The sequence below is a fragment of the Panthera uncia genome (genome assembly GCF_023721935.1).
Source record: "Panthera uncia isolate 11264 chromosome B3 unlocalized genomic scaffold, Puncia_PCG_1.0 HiC_scaffold_1, whole genome shotgun sequence".
Lineage (NCBI taxonomy): Eukaryota > Metazoa > Chordata > Mammalia > Carnivora > Felidae > Panthera > Panthera uncia.
The window spans coordinates 1,336,491-1,351,578 of NW_026057582.1; the positions used below are offsets into that span (position 1 = coordinate 1,336,491).

The 15,088-nt window shown below is 67.9% G+C and overlaps 1 protein-coding gene across 1 annotated transcript in view; it reads right to left on the reverse strand.

The window, feature by feature from the left end:
- The window catches only part of KIF26A (kinesin family member 26A), a gene marked incomplete at its 5' end in the record, with an annotated part of 40,515 nt that overhangs the window by 1,713 nt on the left and 23,714 nt on the right, over positions 1-15,088 (reverse strand). The window contains 11 exons of the mRNA XM_049611973.1: positions 212-362; positions 745-765; positions 882-1,087; positions 1,774-4,627; positions 5,282-5,444; positions 5,773-5,935; positions 6,037-6,220; positions 6,328-6,590; positions 6,856-6,949; positions 7,430-7,639; positions 11,730-11,919. Coding sequence (XP_049467930.1) covers positions 212-362; positions 745-765; positions 882-1,087; positions 1,774-4,627; positions 5,282-5,444; positions 5,773-5,935; positions 6,037-6,220; positions 6,328-6,590; positions 6,856-6,949; positions 7,430-7,639; positions 11,730-11,919 — 4,499 coding nt within the window. The remainder of the gene's footprint in view (positions 1-211; positions 363-744; positions 766-881; positions 1,088-1,773; positions 4,628-5,281; positions 5,445-5,772; positions 5,936-6,036; positions 6,221-6,327; positions 6,591-6,855; positions 6,950-7,429; positions 7,640-11,729; positions 11,920-15,088) is intronic.

Sequence of the window (15,088 nt, forward strand, 5' to 3'; positions counted from 1 at the left end):
AGAGGGGCGTGGCCACACCGCTCCCAGCAGAGGGGCGGGGCTCACACCGACCCTCCCAGCAGAGGGGCGGGGCTCATACTTCCCCTCCCAGCAGAGGGGGGCGGGGCCACACTGACCCTCCCAGACGAGGGGCGGGGCCCACATTACCCCTCTCAGCAGAGAGGGGCGGGGCCACACTGCTCCTCCCAGCACCGAGGGGCCGGGGACTCACACTGCTCCAGCCAGCGGCCAGGCTCCACCATCAGCCGGCCCTGGGTCTCGGCCAGCTCCCCGCACAGGTGCTCACGCTTGGCCTGCACCTCTCGTAGCCTCTGCTGCCTGCGCTCAGCCAGCCGCAGCGTGGCACTGTTGCACGCCGGACCCTGGGGGGCAAGGGATGCGCGGGGTGGGGGGTGGGGGTGCTCAGGCATGGAGGGCAGCCCACTCCCATGCTCTCCCACCATCCCCAGCTTTGGTAGGAGGGTCTCCCTCCAGCCCCCAGGCCTGGGCCAATGTACGGTGGGGCCTCAGAGGTGGGCAGGGATCAGACCTGGGCCCCCCACAAGGTGGGGCTCCCACCAGGTGCTCCCAAAGCAGCCTGCCAGTGCCTGGGCCCAGGTTGTGGGAAACAGCTGTGGTAAAAGCTCCATCAGATGCAACTCCAAGGACAACAGTGGTGACCTCAGGACCCCTCGGACCACCCACTCTGCCCAAGTGGGCATCAGCGCCACCACAGGTTCAAGGTTGGGTAGTGCTGGTTCCTACCTTCTCCACATCCTGGGAAGGCTGAGGGCAAGAGGGGAAAGTAGGGTCAGCTGGCCGCTGGGCCACACCCTCCAGGGCCCACCCTGCCATCCCAGGACCCCTCACCACCAGCCGCCCAGCCCCCCACTGGCCCTGACCTCAGGCGGATCCTCCCTCGGGAGCGGGCGGTGCCGCTGCAGCCGCTCCACGTCGTCGATCTCATACACCTTGATCTCGAAGGGCTCCTTCAGGGAGCCGGCCAGGGGCGGGGGCAGGTCCACCCACTGCCCGGGGAGGCTGGGCTTGCGGCCCAGGGCAGCCGTGTCGGGCATTGGGGCTGGGATCAGCCGTCTCCTCTGCAGACCTGGAACAGAGAGCCGGGCCCTGGATGCGCGGAGACTGGGGGCCCAGGCCCAGGCCCCAGCCCCGGCCCAGCCTGCCCAGGGCCTGAGAGAGAAGACAGCACCGGGGCCAGATCCAGAAATCCCCAGCCTCTCCAGGCCACTTGTCACCTGGACAGCCACTCCAGCTGCCCCTTACAGCCTCCTGGTTGGCCCTCCCCTAAGGGCAGCCCTCAATACCCCAGCCAGCCAGGCTGAGGCCCAACATAACACTCCCTAGCCCAGCTGCCCCAGGACAGACTCCTGAGCCAGGCCTGAGGGGCGCCCCACCCACAGCTCCCAGGATGTCCCTCCCTGCTCCCCCCCCCCACCCTCACGCCCCAGCCACACACACACACACACACACACACACACACACACACACACACACAGAGCAAGGAGCTGGCCCTGTCCCCCCCAGGTCAGGGTAGGAGACAGGAGCGGCCATGGCAGGGGGCTCCCATGCAGCTAGGCCCGAGCCCAGGGAAGCACCTGACTGGGAGCCCCAAATGCAAGGCTGGGGCTTGCTCCCGGTGCCCCGTCGGGGTGACCCGCACAGACTTGCACTCGCCAGCCTGCTCTAACAGCACAGCCCCAACCTCGGGGGTGGCAGGGGGTCAGAGGAGGGCACGCGTAGGTGCCAACAGCGGAGGGCAGCACCCACACCCACCTGTGGCCCTCTTCTTGGGAGACCTGAGGCTTCGAGAGCGAGCGCCGGGGGAGGCGGCCCCACTGTCGCTCATGGAGTCGGGGGCAGAGGAGGCACTGCCGGTGGCCTCGCTGTCGCGGAGCACGCTCTCATAGCCGCTGCTGCCACCGCTGTGGTAGAACAGGGCGGTGCGGCCCATGGCGGGCGGGAGCTCGCCACTCAGCACGCTGCTGTTGTCGCTGCCGTGGCCGCTGCTGCAGCGCTGGGGCCTCCGTGGGGCAGTCACCTTGCTATAGGGGGAGGGCAGTGCCGGGCCCGTGGGCGGCCGCTCCTCCCCCACGTTCACACCGCTGTCACTGCCGCTGTCCGAGTCCACTGAGCCCCAGGGGGGGCCACCTCTGCCAGGGGCTCCGCTGGCTGCCAGCTCATTGACGCGGCTATGGGCGGCCCGGAGCGCCTGCTTGGTGCCCATGATGGTGCCGCGGCTGGCCTTGGCCCCCATGCCAGGCACTGCCCGTGGGGCCACCCGAGGCGCCATCACGGGGCCACCGGGGGTCCTGCCCACTGCTGGGGTTAGTGGCTTCACGGGAACACCCAGAGCCCTCGACCCACCAGCTGCTAGGCTGCGGCCCTTGCCCCCTGCTGCCGGGGGCTTCGGGGCCCCCACTCCCTTGGCTGGGCTGCCCCTACAGGCAGGAGCGGGCCCAGGCGTGGGGCTGGTGGACGGTACACCCAGCCTGGGCACGGCCCGGGCTGGCCTCCCGGGAGCTTCCCTGGCCTTGCCGCTGCTGTGCCCCAGGAGCTCACACTGCTCCAGAGAGCCGTGGGCGGTGGGACGGGACACTGCCTCCGCCTTGCCAGCCCTGGCCTTCAGACTCGACGTGGCCCTGGGGACGGAGTGGTCAGCCCGGCCACCGGGCCTGGCCTCCTCCTCCCCTCGGGGGAGGGCGGCAGCCGCAGGTCGCGAGAGGCCCCCGGCCTGGGGAGCGGCCAGACCTGGGCCGCTCTTGTGCTCCAGGCTGGATTTGCGCACAGGAGGGGCTGGGGGGGCCGCCCCGCTGGGCCTCGGGAAGAGGCCTCCCTTGGGGACCACACTTTTCTTGCGGCTGGGGGCATCCTTCGGGCCGCCCAAGCAGGCAGCTGCGTCGGCCAGGGCGTCCCTGCAGGATGCGGTGGGCGTGCTCACACCCAGTGTGGTGGCCCCCCTCCGCAGCGGTGGGATCTGAGCCACGGCCTCCGGCCTATGGCCTGCCCTGGCTGCCACCTCACAGCCGTCCACGACCCTGCGGGCACAAGGCAGCACGGGGGCCGGGCTGGAGGCCCTGCCGGCAGAGACCCCCTGGAGGGCACCACATTCATCTGCCCGCAGCAGCCAAGGGTCCTCGAACAGGCCTCCGGGGCCCGGCGGGCTCGGGGCCAGGCGAGGGCAGCCTGCGCGGCTGGCCGCTGAGGGAGTCCTCGGTTTCCGGGGAAGGCTGGAGTGGATGGTCTGAGCCGGGGCTGCCCCCCATGGGGACACGGCCGGGCACTCCCGGCCAACTCGGGCGGGGGCTGCGGCGGCCGCTTCCCCAGGACGAGCACTCCGGGCCGGGCCAGGACTGTCCGATCGCCCGTGCTCTGCGAACCGACAGCGGCCATCATCCGGGGAGCTGCCCAGGACGGGGGGGCCCGGAGGGTCGGGCCTTGCCGGCGAGTCAGGGCCGGCCCCGAAGGGAGGCTGCGGCGCGGGGCTGTGGCGGTCGTCCGCGCTCACGCTGACCTCGCTGAGCCGAGAGCTGATGGAGGAGCCCTGGCTGCTCCCGGCCCAGGCTGCGCCCTCTGAGGGCCCGCCGGGGGCCTGGGTGGTGTAGGCATCGAACTCGTCGTTGATACTGCTAATGATGCTCACCGGCCTCGAGCCGGAGGCCAGAGCCTGCAGAGAGCAGTTGCTGCCGAAGCTGGCCAGGCTGGCGGGGCGGCCGGAGCCGGTGAGCCCGCCCAGAGACAGCTCCTCCACCACTGTGAACACCAGCTCGTCCTCGCCGTTCAGCTCCACGGGCTGCTGCAGGGTCACCGTGGTGGTCAGCAGGCCCCGCTCCAGACGGCGGCCTCGTGCAGACGGGCGGGGGCGGCCGGTCTGCCCGCTCATGCCCACGGGGGGCGTCCGTGCCGCACCATCCGTGTCCGCGCCCCCGGGGTCCTCGGGGGCTGGGCCGGCTTCTGGCTGCCGAGGAGGCGGAGGGGCCGGGCCGGGCAGTGGCCTCCCGCCTCCGCCCGCGGCGACCTTGTCCGGCCCGGGCGGCGCAGGCCTAACGCTGCCTCCCTCCCTCTGGTCGGCGCTGGCCCTGGAGGGCTCTGGGGCACCCCGGTGGGTGTCCGGGCCGGGGCTGCCTCGAGGTGTGCTGGCCGCCAGCGGGGAGCCCACAGCCTTCCTGGGGGCGGCGGCCTCGGGCGGGGAGGGCCTCCTGGCCCCGCAGGCCGGGCCGGGCTGGGCCCCACTGGCGACGCTCAGGGTTTCGGAGGGGCCCTCGCTGCCGTCGATGCCCTCCAGCCGCTCCTGCAACTCGGCAAAGGTGCTACAACGGAAGTGGTCGGCGTCTCGAGGGCCCTGGGAGGGCCTGCGGCGGCTCAGCGCGGGGATGATGGGCACGAAGTCAGGCGGGCCCTCGTTGTCAGTGAGCTCGCGGTCGGACAGTGCCGTCCCGCCAGGCCCCACGTAGATGACGGTGTCGCAGGACTGCTCACTGCTGGACGAGCACTCGGGGTCTCCGGGTGAGCTGGGGGCCAGGCGGCCAGGGTCAGGGGCCATGGAGCGGCGGAAGGGTCGCAGGTGCGGCGGGCGGCGGGCGCGGCCTTCCTCACAGGAGCTGTCCCCGCCCGAGGAGCTGGACGCGTACTGGGGGCAGAGCAAGCGGGTGAGCGGCCACCTTACCCACCGCTCACCGCCACCCCCCCCCGCCCCCGCACCCCAGCGACACGTGCCGCTCACCGCCCGGGAGGACGCGATGGCAGCCACGGCACCGGGGTGGCCCCTGGGGTGGGGCCGCCGCAAGCCCCAAGCACAACCGCACCTTCTCCGGAGCCCAAGGAAATAGCATTAAGCCGAATCACAGGGACGCAAGGACACGCGGCCACAGCCACACCACCCGTAACTGCGAATCCAGGATTCAGACCCAGGTGCATGTGACCCCGGGGTGGCCCTCACGCCACCCTCCTGCCCCTCGGAGGGCTGCCCGGGAAGTTTTCTGCTGGTTGGCGCCAGGGGGCCACGGGGACCCCGCCAGGTTGCCCGGACCACAGGCCTACCCCTGTGCCAGAGACACAGAGGCCAAGCAACCCCAAGCCCCCCTCGGGGACAGGCTCCAGCCCTGCGTCAGATGCCCAGGGCCCGGGCCCGGCTCCCTACCTTCTCTGGGCAGAGCCCCACGGGGCCAACCAGAGATGGGCAGCAGGCGCCCCACCCCGCCAGGCAGGGGCCCTCAGAGGACGCAGGACCCTGGGGGGGGGGGGGGTCCTCAAGGTGGGAGGGGCAGAAGGAGGCGGAACGGACCTTGACCTTCTTCCTGCGCAGGCGGTGAATGCGGGCAGCCAGCTGCACGGTGCTGAGTGTTTCGGCATGGCGTGCTGGCGCGTCTGAGACGTGGGCAATCATGGTGGCTCGGCAGCTGGGGGCGGCCAGGGACTCACGCAGCAGCATGGTAAGCCTGTGCTCCCTGGGGGCGAGGGTTGCTCAGAGGCTGAGGGCCCGGGGAGGGGACGTCAGGGTGGGAGGCTGGGCGTGCGGGGTGCTACGGGGCGGGGGGCGGGGGAGGGCAGGACACAGGCCCCTCGCCGGGATGGGGCCGTGCCAGGAGCCCAGACTCCGGTCGGGCAGCCACCCCGTGGGGGCCCCCCCGACGGCAAGGCCCGGCAGACGGGGATGAACAGAGGACCAAAGAGCTCAGGGGTCCAGACGTACTGGGCAGGCCCGCCCTGCCCTCGGCTGGTTCCCGGGGGCCACCCCAGGGCCGGAGCCCGCCCACCGAGGAGCCCGCCGTTCACCTGTAGGGCACGTGCTTGGCTCCGCTGACCAGGGCCAAGATGACGCTGCCCAGAGCCGACAGAGACAGGCACGGGGGGCCCCCGGAGGCCTCGCCGCCCCTGCCGGGCGCCCCCTCACAGCTGCCCAGGTCGATGAGATGCAGGCGGCTGCGGCCTCCAGACACTGAAACCACAGGGCAGGAGGGTGACGGCAGGGCCCCAGGGCACCCAGACCCCGCCCGGGCACGGCCCTGCGGACGGGAGCCACACCGGGCGGACACCTACTTCCGCCGCGGCCGCACTTCTCCATGCGGTACTGGTAGACGTGCAGCGTGAAGAGCGTGTGCGAGCCGCACCGGGCGCCCTCGCTGCAGCCGGGCCGGCTGGTGCTGCGGGCCGCCAGCGCGGCGTCCAGGTAGAAGGCTGCCTTCTCGGCCGTGGGCGCCCGGAGCTCGCTCTGGTTCTGGAGCTGGGGACAGGCGGAGGGGACAGCGCCCCACAAGCTGCGGCCCGCGCCTACCTCCCCACGGCCCCCCTCGCAGCCCCCCCGAGACCGCACGCAGGGCCGTGGCATACCTGCGCCCCACACCCCGGGTCCTCGCGCAGGTACACGCCCGGGGACTGGGCGTCCTGGAGGCTGCCGGAGGCCACCTCGGCCAGCAGGTCCCGCAGGCTCTCGTCGGGGCCGCACACCTCCGCGGCCGACACGCGGACGGAGAAGCGGGTGCCCGTCCTCTCCTTGCGCTCGTCGATGAGCCTGAAGAGCCAGGAAATGGCGCAGGGCACGACACCCAGGCTCTGAGGCGAGCTGTCCTTCCCGATCATCGTGTAGGACTTGCCTGGGGGCCACGTGGGCGTGTCAGGGCCCCCCCCACTCAGCCCGACATGCCCTGGGAGCCCAACCACACCCGGCCTCCTCCCTGGACCTGCCCGGGGCCCTCGGGGCCGACTGGGGGCCACTGAGACCTAGGGGGCCTCCTCCAGTCCAAGGCCCCCTGCCCTCCAGGACGACAGGGTTTGGGCTTTCCCTCCGTGCAGCCCCCTCCCCACCGGAAAATGAGGCCCAGAGACTGCAGAGAGGGGATGGGGGGGGGGGGTGCTTACCAAGGCTCATGTGGCCAAAGGAGAAAATGCAGCCATCAGCCCCCCCGACCACTGCCTGGAGCACGTCAGCCACTGTCCCGGAACAGACCTCAGCCTGGGAGGAGGGGGCCCCGGGTGTCAGGCAGGCGCCAGAATCGAGGGAGTCGACACCCAGCCTCCCACCACGCCTGTCTGTCCCCAGCTCACAAGGTGGCCAGGCCGGCACGCACAAGACCGAGGACACAGACCTCCACGTGCACACGGGACACACACGGATGGGATACAGACACACAGCGCACAGGGCGTGAGCCTCCGGGCACACAACTCACACCGCCGTCGTGGAGACCACACCACACCCAGCACACAAGCCTTCCACAGAGCCCACCAAAAATCGTGCACTTCCCCAGGCCAGCAGCAGAGTCGGAGACCCCCTGGGCCCGGGCCAAGGAGGAAGGGAAAGCAGAAGGGGCCGGGCCTGGGCCGCTGGCCTCGCTCTTGCCGCCCTCCTCCTTCCTCGCTGGGCACCAGGAGCAAGCACAGGCCCGGCCCCGGCCCCGGCCCCGGCCCCGGCCCTGGGGGTGCCCGCCGCCCTCACCTGCTCCGAGTCCTGGGGGAAGACCGCATCGAAGGCAAACATCTTGGGAGCCACAGCGGCGGCTCGTCGGGGGCCCGAGCTTCCTGGGGGCCCGGCGGCCGGGTCGTACAGGGTCACCTGCTTCTTACGCGGGTCCACCTTCAGGAAGGACGTGGGCTCGGCCGAGTGCTGCGCCCCCTGTGCCGGCCAGATTCGCAGCATGACCTTCACCTGGCAGGGGAGGCGGGAACGGGCATCTGAGCAGCCGCCCGCCCAGCGGCCGCTAATTACAAGGCAGGAGGAACTCGCGCGAGTTGAGACAGCGGGCCAGGCCCCGGCACGGGGATCCCCACCGCAGGAATGTGGATGCCTGCACCCCAGCTCCAGCCGGAGCAGATCCCGTAAGAGATCAGCCAGGCAGGCAGAACGCGAGGCTCAGTGACAGGATGGGAGCCTGGTGTGGGGGCAGTCAGCACAGGAGGAGGAGCAGGGGCCAGGACAGGGGAGCACGGAGTCAGGGAGCACAGGGTGGAGGAGCATAGGAGGAGTCAGGAGTGGGGGAACAGGCTTTGGATGCCCCCGTGAGCACAGGGATGGAAGTGTGGCACCACAAGTGTACCCGCCTACCCTCGATGTGGGGTGTCTGGCCCGCTCACTGACTCAGGTGCAGAGCTGGAAGCTAAGCGAGCTCAACCCGAAGGCACAGAGCCCCTGGGACCAGAAGGAGCCCCTGGCACACACACAGTGCGGCTCTCGGCCCGGCGACCCCCTCCCAGGCCCAGCTCCATCCCAGGAGGGAGGAAACACTGACAGGTCACACAGCCTGAGACCCAATCCCAAACTGAGGGCAGAGGGAGAAGGAGGGAGGGAGGGGCAACCAGAACAGGCCGCAGACACAGCCACCCCCCCCCCCCCCCCGCCGAAGGAAGATGCACAGGCCACACTCCTGCCCACGGAGCCCCGCCCCGGGGTGCTGCCCCGCACCCCCACCTCAGCGGCCCCAGGTCAGCAGGCCGTCAAGTACAGCTCCCAGGAAAGCAGGCGCGGGATGAGGACTGGGGCGGCCCCCCAGCGAGGATTCCCTCCCCACGGCCAGAGCAGGGCGGCCCCAGCCCCCATGTCGGTCCAGCCTCTGCCTCTCCAGGGAGCCCCTGCCTCTAGCTCCTCAGCCGGGGTCCGGCACAGGGAGAGGAAGAACAAAGGCACAAAAGGGGGCTGGCTGGAGAGCCATGATGCCCTGGGAGGGGAAGCTGGGGGAGCCAGCCGGGGACCCAACCCCAAACCCCACACACTGGCGGGGTCCCGGCCAGCAGGAGGACACGGTAATCCTCCCCAAGAAAAGGCTCAATTCTGCCAGGAGGTGTTGGCGACACTGAGGCCTGGCCAGGGGGGCACAGGTGGGGGAGTGGAGGAGAAAGAACAGGGCAGGATGGGGGAGGGTGTTCGCCTGGGGGCTCTGACAGGTGACCGCGCAGCCTCAGCTCCCGCGTGACCCTAAAACCAAAAATAGACACAAAGGTGTGCCCCCCATCCCCCACCCCCCACCCCTGTGCCAGGCTCCGCGGAAGACTGGCATCCACACAGCTGGACCACCAGCCCTGTCGCCCCCAAGGGAACAGAGGCTCAGCGGGGAGGGGGGCCGGGACCTGGCCCCAAGAGCCCAGCGCAAGCTGCACTGCAGACACCCCAAAACCCGCGTGGAGAACAAACACCCCAAACTACGTCTCGTGCAGGGCCGTGACCAGGATGCGCCCCCCGTGAGCTAGGGCGCCTCCTGGGAGGGGCGCCAGACCCCACTTTCTGCTGAAGGACACCACCTTCCGCTCCCCAATGAAGTCTTTGATTTCTCCGCTACAGCGTAAATCAAATTACCAGACTCATTTCAGAGCCAATATTTTTCACGGATTTAATTGTAAGTGACAGATACATACGCGGGCAAGATTGGTTTACTGTGGGTAGTTCCGCGAGGCCCGTCTTCTCCCCTTCAGCACGTGGCAAACTGACATGCAAAATCGCTCCAGGAAGGGGGGGTACGTTCTCAGGGGAGAAGCGGAAGGAAAACACTTTTCTGCTGCACTCCCCGAACCTGGGCTCCATCGGGCGAGAATCGATTCCTTTATTCCCCGACGACACGAACAAAACTATTTCATTTCCAAATGCTGCTGCCAAGCAGACGACAACGTGCAGTTCGCGGTAATTTCTGGCAATTTTTTTTCAGCATGAACTCCTGGCCACTTCAGGAGCCAAATGGGTTGTGCAGATTGGAGGGGGTTCCTAGGGGGTGAGGCCCTCCGCCTGGGCTCCTGCAGGGCAGGAAATGCGCCCGGTGCTGCCTTCTGGAGCCAGCGACATTCATCCCCACTCAGGGACCCACGGCCTGGCCTGCGGGGAGGGCGCAGAGCGGCCGTCGCCCTGTCCTAGCCGAACGCACAGGCCATTGTCTGCAAGGATCCTGTCATCACAGCCAGGAAACGACAGGGTCTTTGCACCAGACAAGGGCATCAAGTCTCTTCCCCAAATGTTCAGATATTACAAAGAGCCGCGGAATGCTGCCAGGTAGGGAAAAAACACGTTTTGCATAAAAAAGGGCTTCCACTCCTAAGAGGTGGCCCAGGCGGGCGAGGGGGGAGGGGCGCCGCTCAGCACCCACAGAAGCGATGTCTTTTTTAATACTGCAAGATGATGAATTACCTTAAGTAGCACATTAATGTCAGGAATTGAGTGTAATCTAACTTCTTTTCTGTGACAATATTAAACGCCTTTCAAGAGGCATTTCTGACTATGTGACATTCGTGCAAATAACAGCCCGGGAGCCAGGGAGGGGGCACTGGGTGGGCAGTGAGTGGACTGGGGGACAAGGGCTCCGTGTGGAGGGACGGGGGCAGGGGGTGGGGAGGGAGCTGGTGTACCACAGAGGAGACCCTGCCCCAGAATACTTGGGTGGGGACCCCAGAAGGAGGTGGCAGAGGCTTGCTACACCCCATAACACGCCTGAGACACGAGGCCCGCCCTGCCCACCACCCCCCCCCTTTCAGAGAGAGCTGGCCGAGGGAGCCAGCGACAAGGGAGGAGGCCAAGGTCAGAGCTGTTAGAGCCCTGTCCCGCAGCCACTCTGCTCAGTCGGGGTTCGTGTCCCCAACACATACACCTGCAGGTGGGCGGCGCTGAGGTTCCCAGGACCACCTACGTGGCGAGGCTTGTCGGGGTGACAGGCGTGAGAGAAGGCTTCCAGCAAGAGCAGGCTGGCAGTCGCTTGAGGAGGAGGGGCGCAGCGGGAGGGCGGGGGGCAGGGAGCGTCAGGGGGTGGTCCGGGGAGTGGCTCAGGCCCCAGGCAGGGGACCCTCTGTGAACACATCAGACCCCTCTGCAGCCCAGGCGCGTGGGGCAGACCGAGCCCAGGGGAGCATGGACCCAGCCAACCAGCCTCTGCAGGGTGAGCCTCTGAGCACTGGAGAGGCTGCGCCCAGTGCCCGGGTGGGTGGCCGGCCGGCCGGGGGCAGGGGTGTGCGGCAAGGGGGCCACCCCAGTCCCAACCACCCTCGGGGAGGCACCTGGGAGTGGCCAGCACACAGAGTGTGGGCAGAAAGTCAGGGGAAAATGTCGGGGTACACACTCAGGGTCAGGTCCAATGCTCACCCCCACGGCTGTGTGACTGTGCCTCAGTCTCCCCACCCTCCATGGGCACAAAGAGCCCACCTCACAAAGAGCCCAGCTAACATGCTCACGCAGACCCCACACATGCAGGACCCCGAGCCGGGCCAGGGTGTAGTTCCCAGCAAACCACATGGGGCCAAGACGGAAACCCAGTATGGGCAAAAGGCCACAGGAGCCAGGGGTCAGAGCCAGGGGCCAGATGGCCTGTTCCAAGACCAGGCAGCTGGGTTCCTTCCCCGCTCTGGGCCTCAATTTCACCACCTGAACCAGCTGATCATACGTTCCCCTTTCCAGGGGTGGTGGCAGCTGGGATCTGCCCGGACTCTGAACAGCGGAGGGCAGCGTCCCAACTGACACACGGTAGGGGGGCTCCTGGGGGCCAGACCCCAACCCCCAGCCCCAGGAAGCCCTGACTGTCCCACCCCACTCTGAGGCCACAACATGCCCCTGGGACCTCCACCGCAGTCTCCTAGGCTTGTCGCCACCCAGAGCAGCCAACGTGGGCCTGGGCCTCAGTCTCCCCGTCCGTACCCCACCTCATCCAAGCTGGGAGAAGGAAGAAGGGTCCTTCCGCCTCCTGCGCCCCCTCCCAGCACCTACTCAGACACCCCTGGCTTCGTCCCAGCCACCAGCCCCCGGGGTCACCTCCAATCAGGAGCAGGCCTACCTTTCCAACACCGCCGAGGTTGTCCTTCACCTTGGAGGCGGCCCTGAGCAGGCAGGGGGGCGTGGGGGGCGGCCACAGCTGCAGGACCCCGCTGAAGTCCGTGGGGTAGGGGGAGGCGCCGCGGGCAGCAGGGGCTGGTGGCGGATGAGGTTTCTTGCGCTTGGAGGCCAGGCTGAGCTTCTGGGCAGCCCTGGGGAGGGGAGGACGGGGGCCGGTGGGGGCACTCAGTGCTGTCCTTCTCACCTGCCCCAGCCCGGGTGCGACCCACAGCCCGTACGGCCCCAGGGCTGGGGTTGCTGTGTCCTATCCCTGGCGGCTGGCTCAGTGCAGGCCGGGTCTCCTCCAGCTGCCCTGGGCCCCCTGCCCAGCAGCTGCTGGGGGGATGGGGAGGAGGGTGGCTGGAGCGTGCTGGGGTCAGCCACTCCTAGGCCGGGGCACCCAGGCGTGTCGACTTAGTCTCTGTGCCTCGGTCTCCCCATCTCTAACATGGGTTGCCATGACCAGCACAGGTTCTTGTGTGCAACCCCGATGAGCCGAAGGGTTCGAAGCACCCTGCAAACCGGAGGAGCTCAACAAAACCTAGTGTTCCCATGGTTACCGTGGCCCCCGGCCCCCTCCCCACCATACCGGCATCCTCAGCCGGGCACTCGAGCCCTGCACGGTGTAGCCCCACCGACCCCACAGCACCCCGGGGGAATGTGCAGACCCCCTGAGTTTTAACCCACCCCGACATCCGGTGCACGTTTGAGAAGCACTGTTGTGAACCCCCAGGGGACCGTCACAGGAACACGTGCCCCACGGGCCCACCACGCTCCCGCAGGGGCTCCCGCAGCCGTCCAGCACATCCTCCCCCGGCACCACGTTAGAGTTGGCTCGCGTCAGCCCCCGGAGCCCGCACCCTCCACTGCAGGCCACCAGGCTACCCGGCACCCACCCCAGGCTCCCAGCACGGTGACACCAGGTGACACAGATACGAAAGAACACACTGTGGGCCCCGGAGCGCGTTCAGGCTCCGTGCCCGGTGCGCAGATGGCCTGGCCTCATCACCTGTCCACGCGGGTGGGGCCCCCGTGAAAGGGGGGCAGCCGGGATGCGATCCGAGCTCGGGGCTGAAGCACCTGTGGCACCCGCGGGCTCCACCTCTCTTCTGCACCCCGCGGTGCCCGCCCAGCCCTCAGCCAGCCTCCCGCTCAGCCATCTACCGCCAGCGTTTTGCTTAACCCCACTCATCTTTAATAGGAGTTGTCTTTTAAGAGACCCCAGGGACGGCTTTCCTCCTAGTGAGGTGTCATGGCGGGAAATAAAAGTAATCTACGATGCGTGGCGGGTCCTTAATAGAGTGGTGGCCGGTGGTGCCGGTGCGTGCCCGGGCCGGGTGGGGCGGGGGTGTGGAGAGTGGAGCCCACAAACTGTCCAGGAGGAGCCCAAGCATCTGGGGCGCAGGGAGCCCCGAGCCGGGCCACCGGGCTTCTCTGGCCACAGACCAACAATAACCCGATTCCCGACTGAGCCCACGTACTTGTACACCTCAGAACTCCCTGCAAGGAGAAGACCTTCGTCCCACCCCCCACTGCCTGAGAATCACAGCAAGTCAGGGGCAGAAGGGGCCTGGCAGCATCGCCTGAGGGCAGGGGACAAGAGCCACTCTGAGAAGGCAAGGCCTCGGCCACAGCCCAAACTTGAGTGTGACCTGTCCCTGGGGGTCAGTCAGGGCCGGCAGGGCGAGGACCAGGGAGACCTGGGCAGGGGCTATGGGAGGAAATGAGGCCATTTCATCAGAGCCTCAGCTCCTGGGGCTCCTCCGCCCGGCCCGCTGCCCAGCCTTCGACTCCTGTCCTGGACCCCAGCCACCCCGGGTTCCGCAGAGGCTTCCTGCCAAGCACTCAGGGGCGGGGGGCTGTAGCAGGACTTGGAGAACATTAGCGCCCAGCAGGCAGCCCGGCCCCACCTGCCCCACACTGCCCCCAGGGGCTGAGGTGGCCAGGGAGGGTGGGACTCTGAAGGACTACGAGGCCCCAGGATTCATTTCCTCCTCTGTAAATAGGAATAATCCTGCTCATTCCCAGGATTTCAGGAAAGCCCAGCACGGAGGGGCCGCCCAGCACAAGCGTGTGGAGGGTGTCCGCCAGGCCCTCAGGCCGATGGAACAGGTCAGCAGCAGACAGCCCTGGCCAAGGCAGGCCTCCCCCACGCCAACAGCCAGTTCCCTGCTCCTCCCTAGGTCAGGCAAGGTCAGCCTGGGACCCTGGCGCTGTGGGGGGCGGGGCATCCTGAACCCACACTCCTAAATCTCCGGGGGACGTAGGGGCTGAGAAGGACCCAGGGTTGATGGGTAAGGTGGTGGAGGAGGACAGAGCAACTCCGGGTCACAACCTCCAATCTGCACGACCAGAGGGCAGTGCTCTCTTTGCCTGGTGGGTCACACACGAAGCCAGATGGCTCCTGTTCCCTCCGTGATCCTCTCAAGAGCCAGGGGTTTGCGGCACAGACCTCAGCACAGCTGGTCACCCTCAGGGCCCTGGCAGCAAAGCACAGCGAGGTGTCCTTCCCCCAGACACGTTCCGGTCACGCCTGGACAGGGGCTGGGCCTGGCACTCTCTGAGGTCCCGCCAGCCCTGGGAGTCGGGAATGCTGTCGGCCAGGGCTCCACCCTACGGTCTGACCTAACTCAGGGTACCCTCTCCTCCCTCCTCAGCCCTGCGGTCGGCCCCCAAGGGGCTGGGAGCTGAGGAGCTGGGCCCTGGCCCGCCTGGCCCTCCAGGTCCTGCCTTTACAGGCTCACCCCACCAGGCATGACTCAAAGACATGTCACTGCATTAACAAGGGCCCAGGACGGGCACTCTCTCTTTTGATGAAATCCAGGCCCCTGTTAACAGGGACAAACCCAGCAGCCACACCTCGGTGTCTATGGCCCCGGGGGAGGGGGCCCCTGGGGGCCGGGCTTGCCATTAAGGGCTGCAGATTTCTGGAGGCCCAGGCCTGGCTTCTGACCAGGGAAGGTGGAGAGAGCAGTGGGAAGGTGCCACCAGGCCTCACAGAGGCTAAGAGAATACACAAGCACCACACCCAGGACCATGAATGCCCACTGCGTTGTCGGAGGTGGGGGCCCAGGGCGGGACCTGCAGGGGTGAGGAGTAGGGAAGGCGAGACATGCCGGGAAGTGCAGGCAAGTCTGAGTGGTCGGGCTCTGAAGAGAAGGCTTGGAAAAGCAGGAACTTCACCTGCGCATCTAGCTCTCCGCATCCTCAGAAGCTATTCTTCCAGGAAGCCTGCCCTGATGCCCCCAAGCTGGGCTTCCCAAGTCTCTGCCTCCTGCTACTACAGGAACCAGTCTCTGTCCTGAGAAACAAGTTTATAAG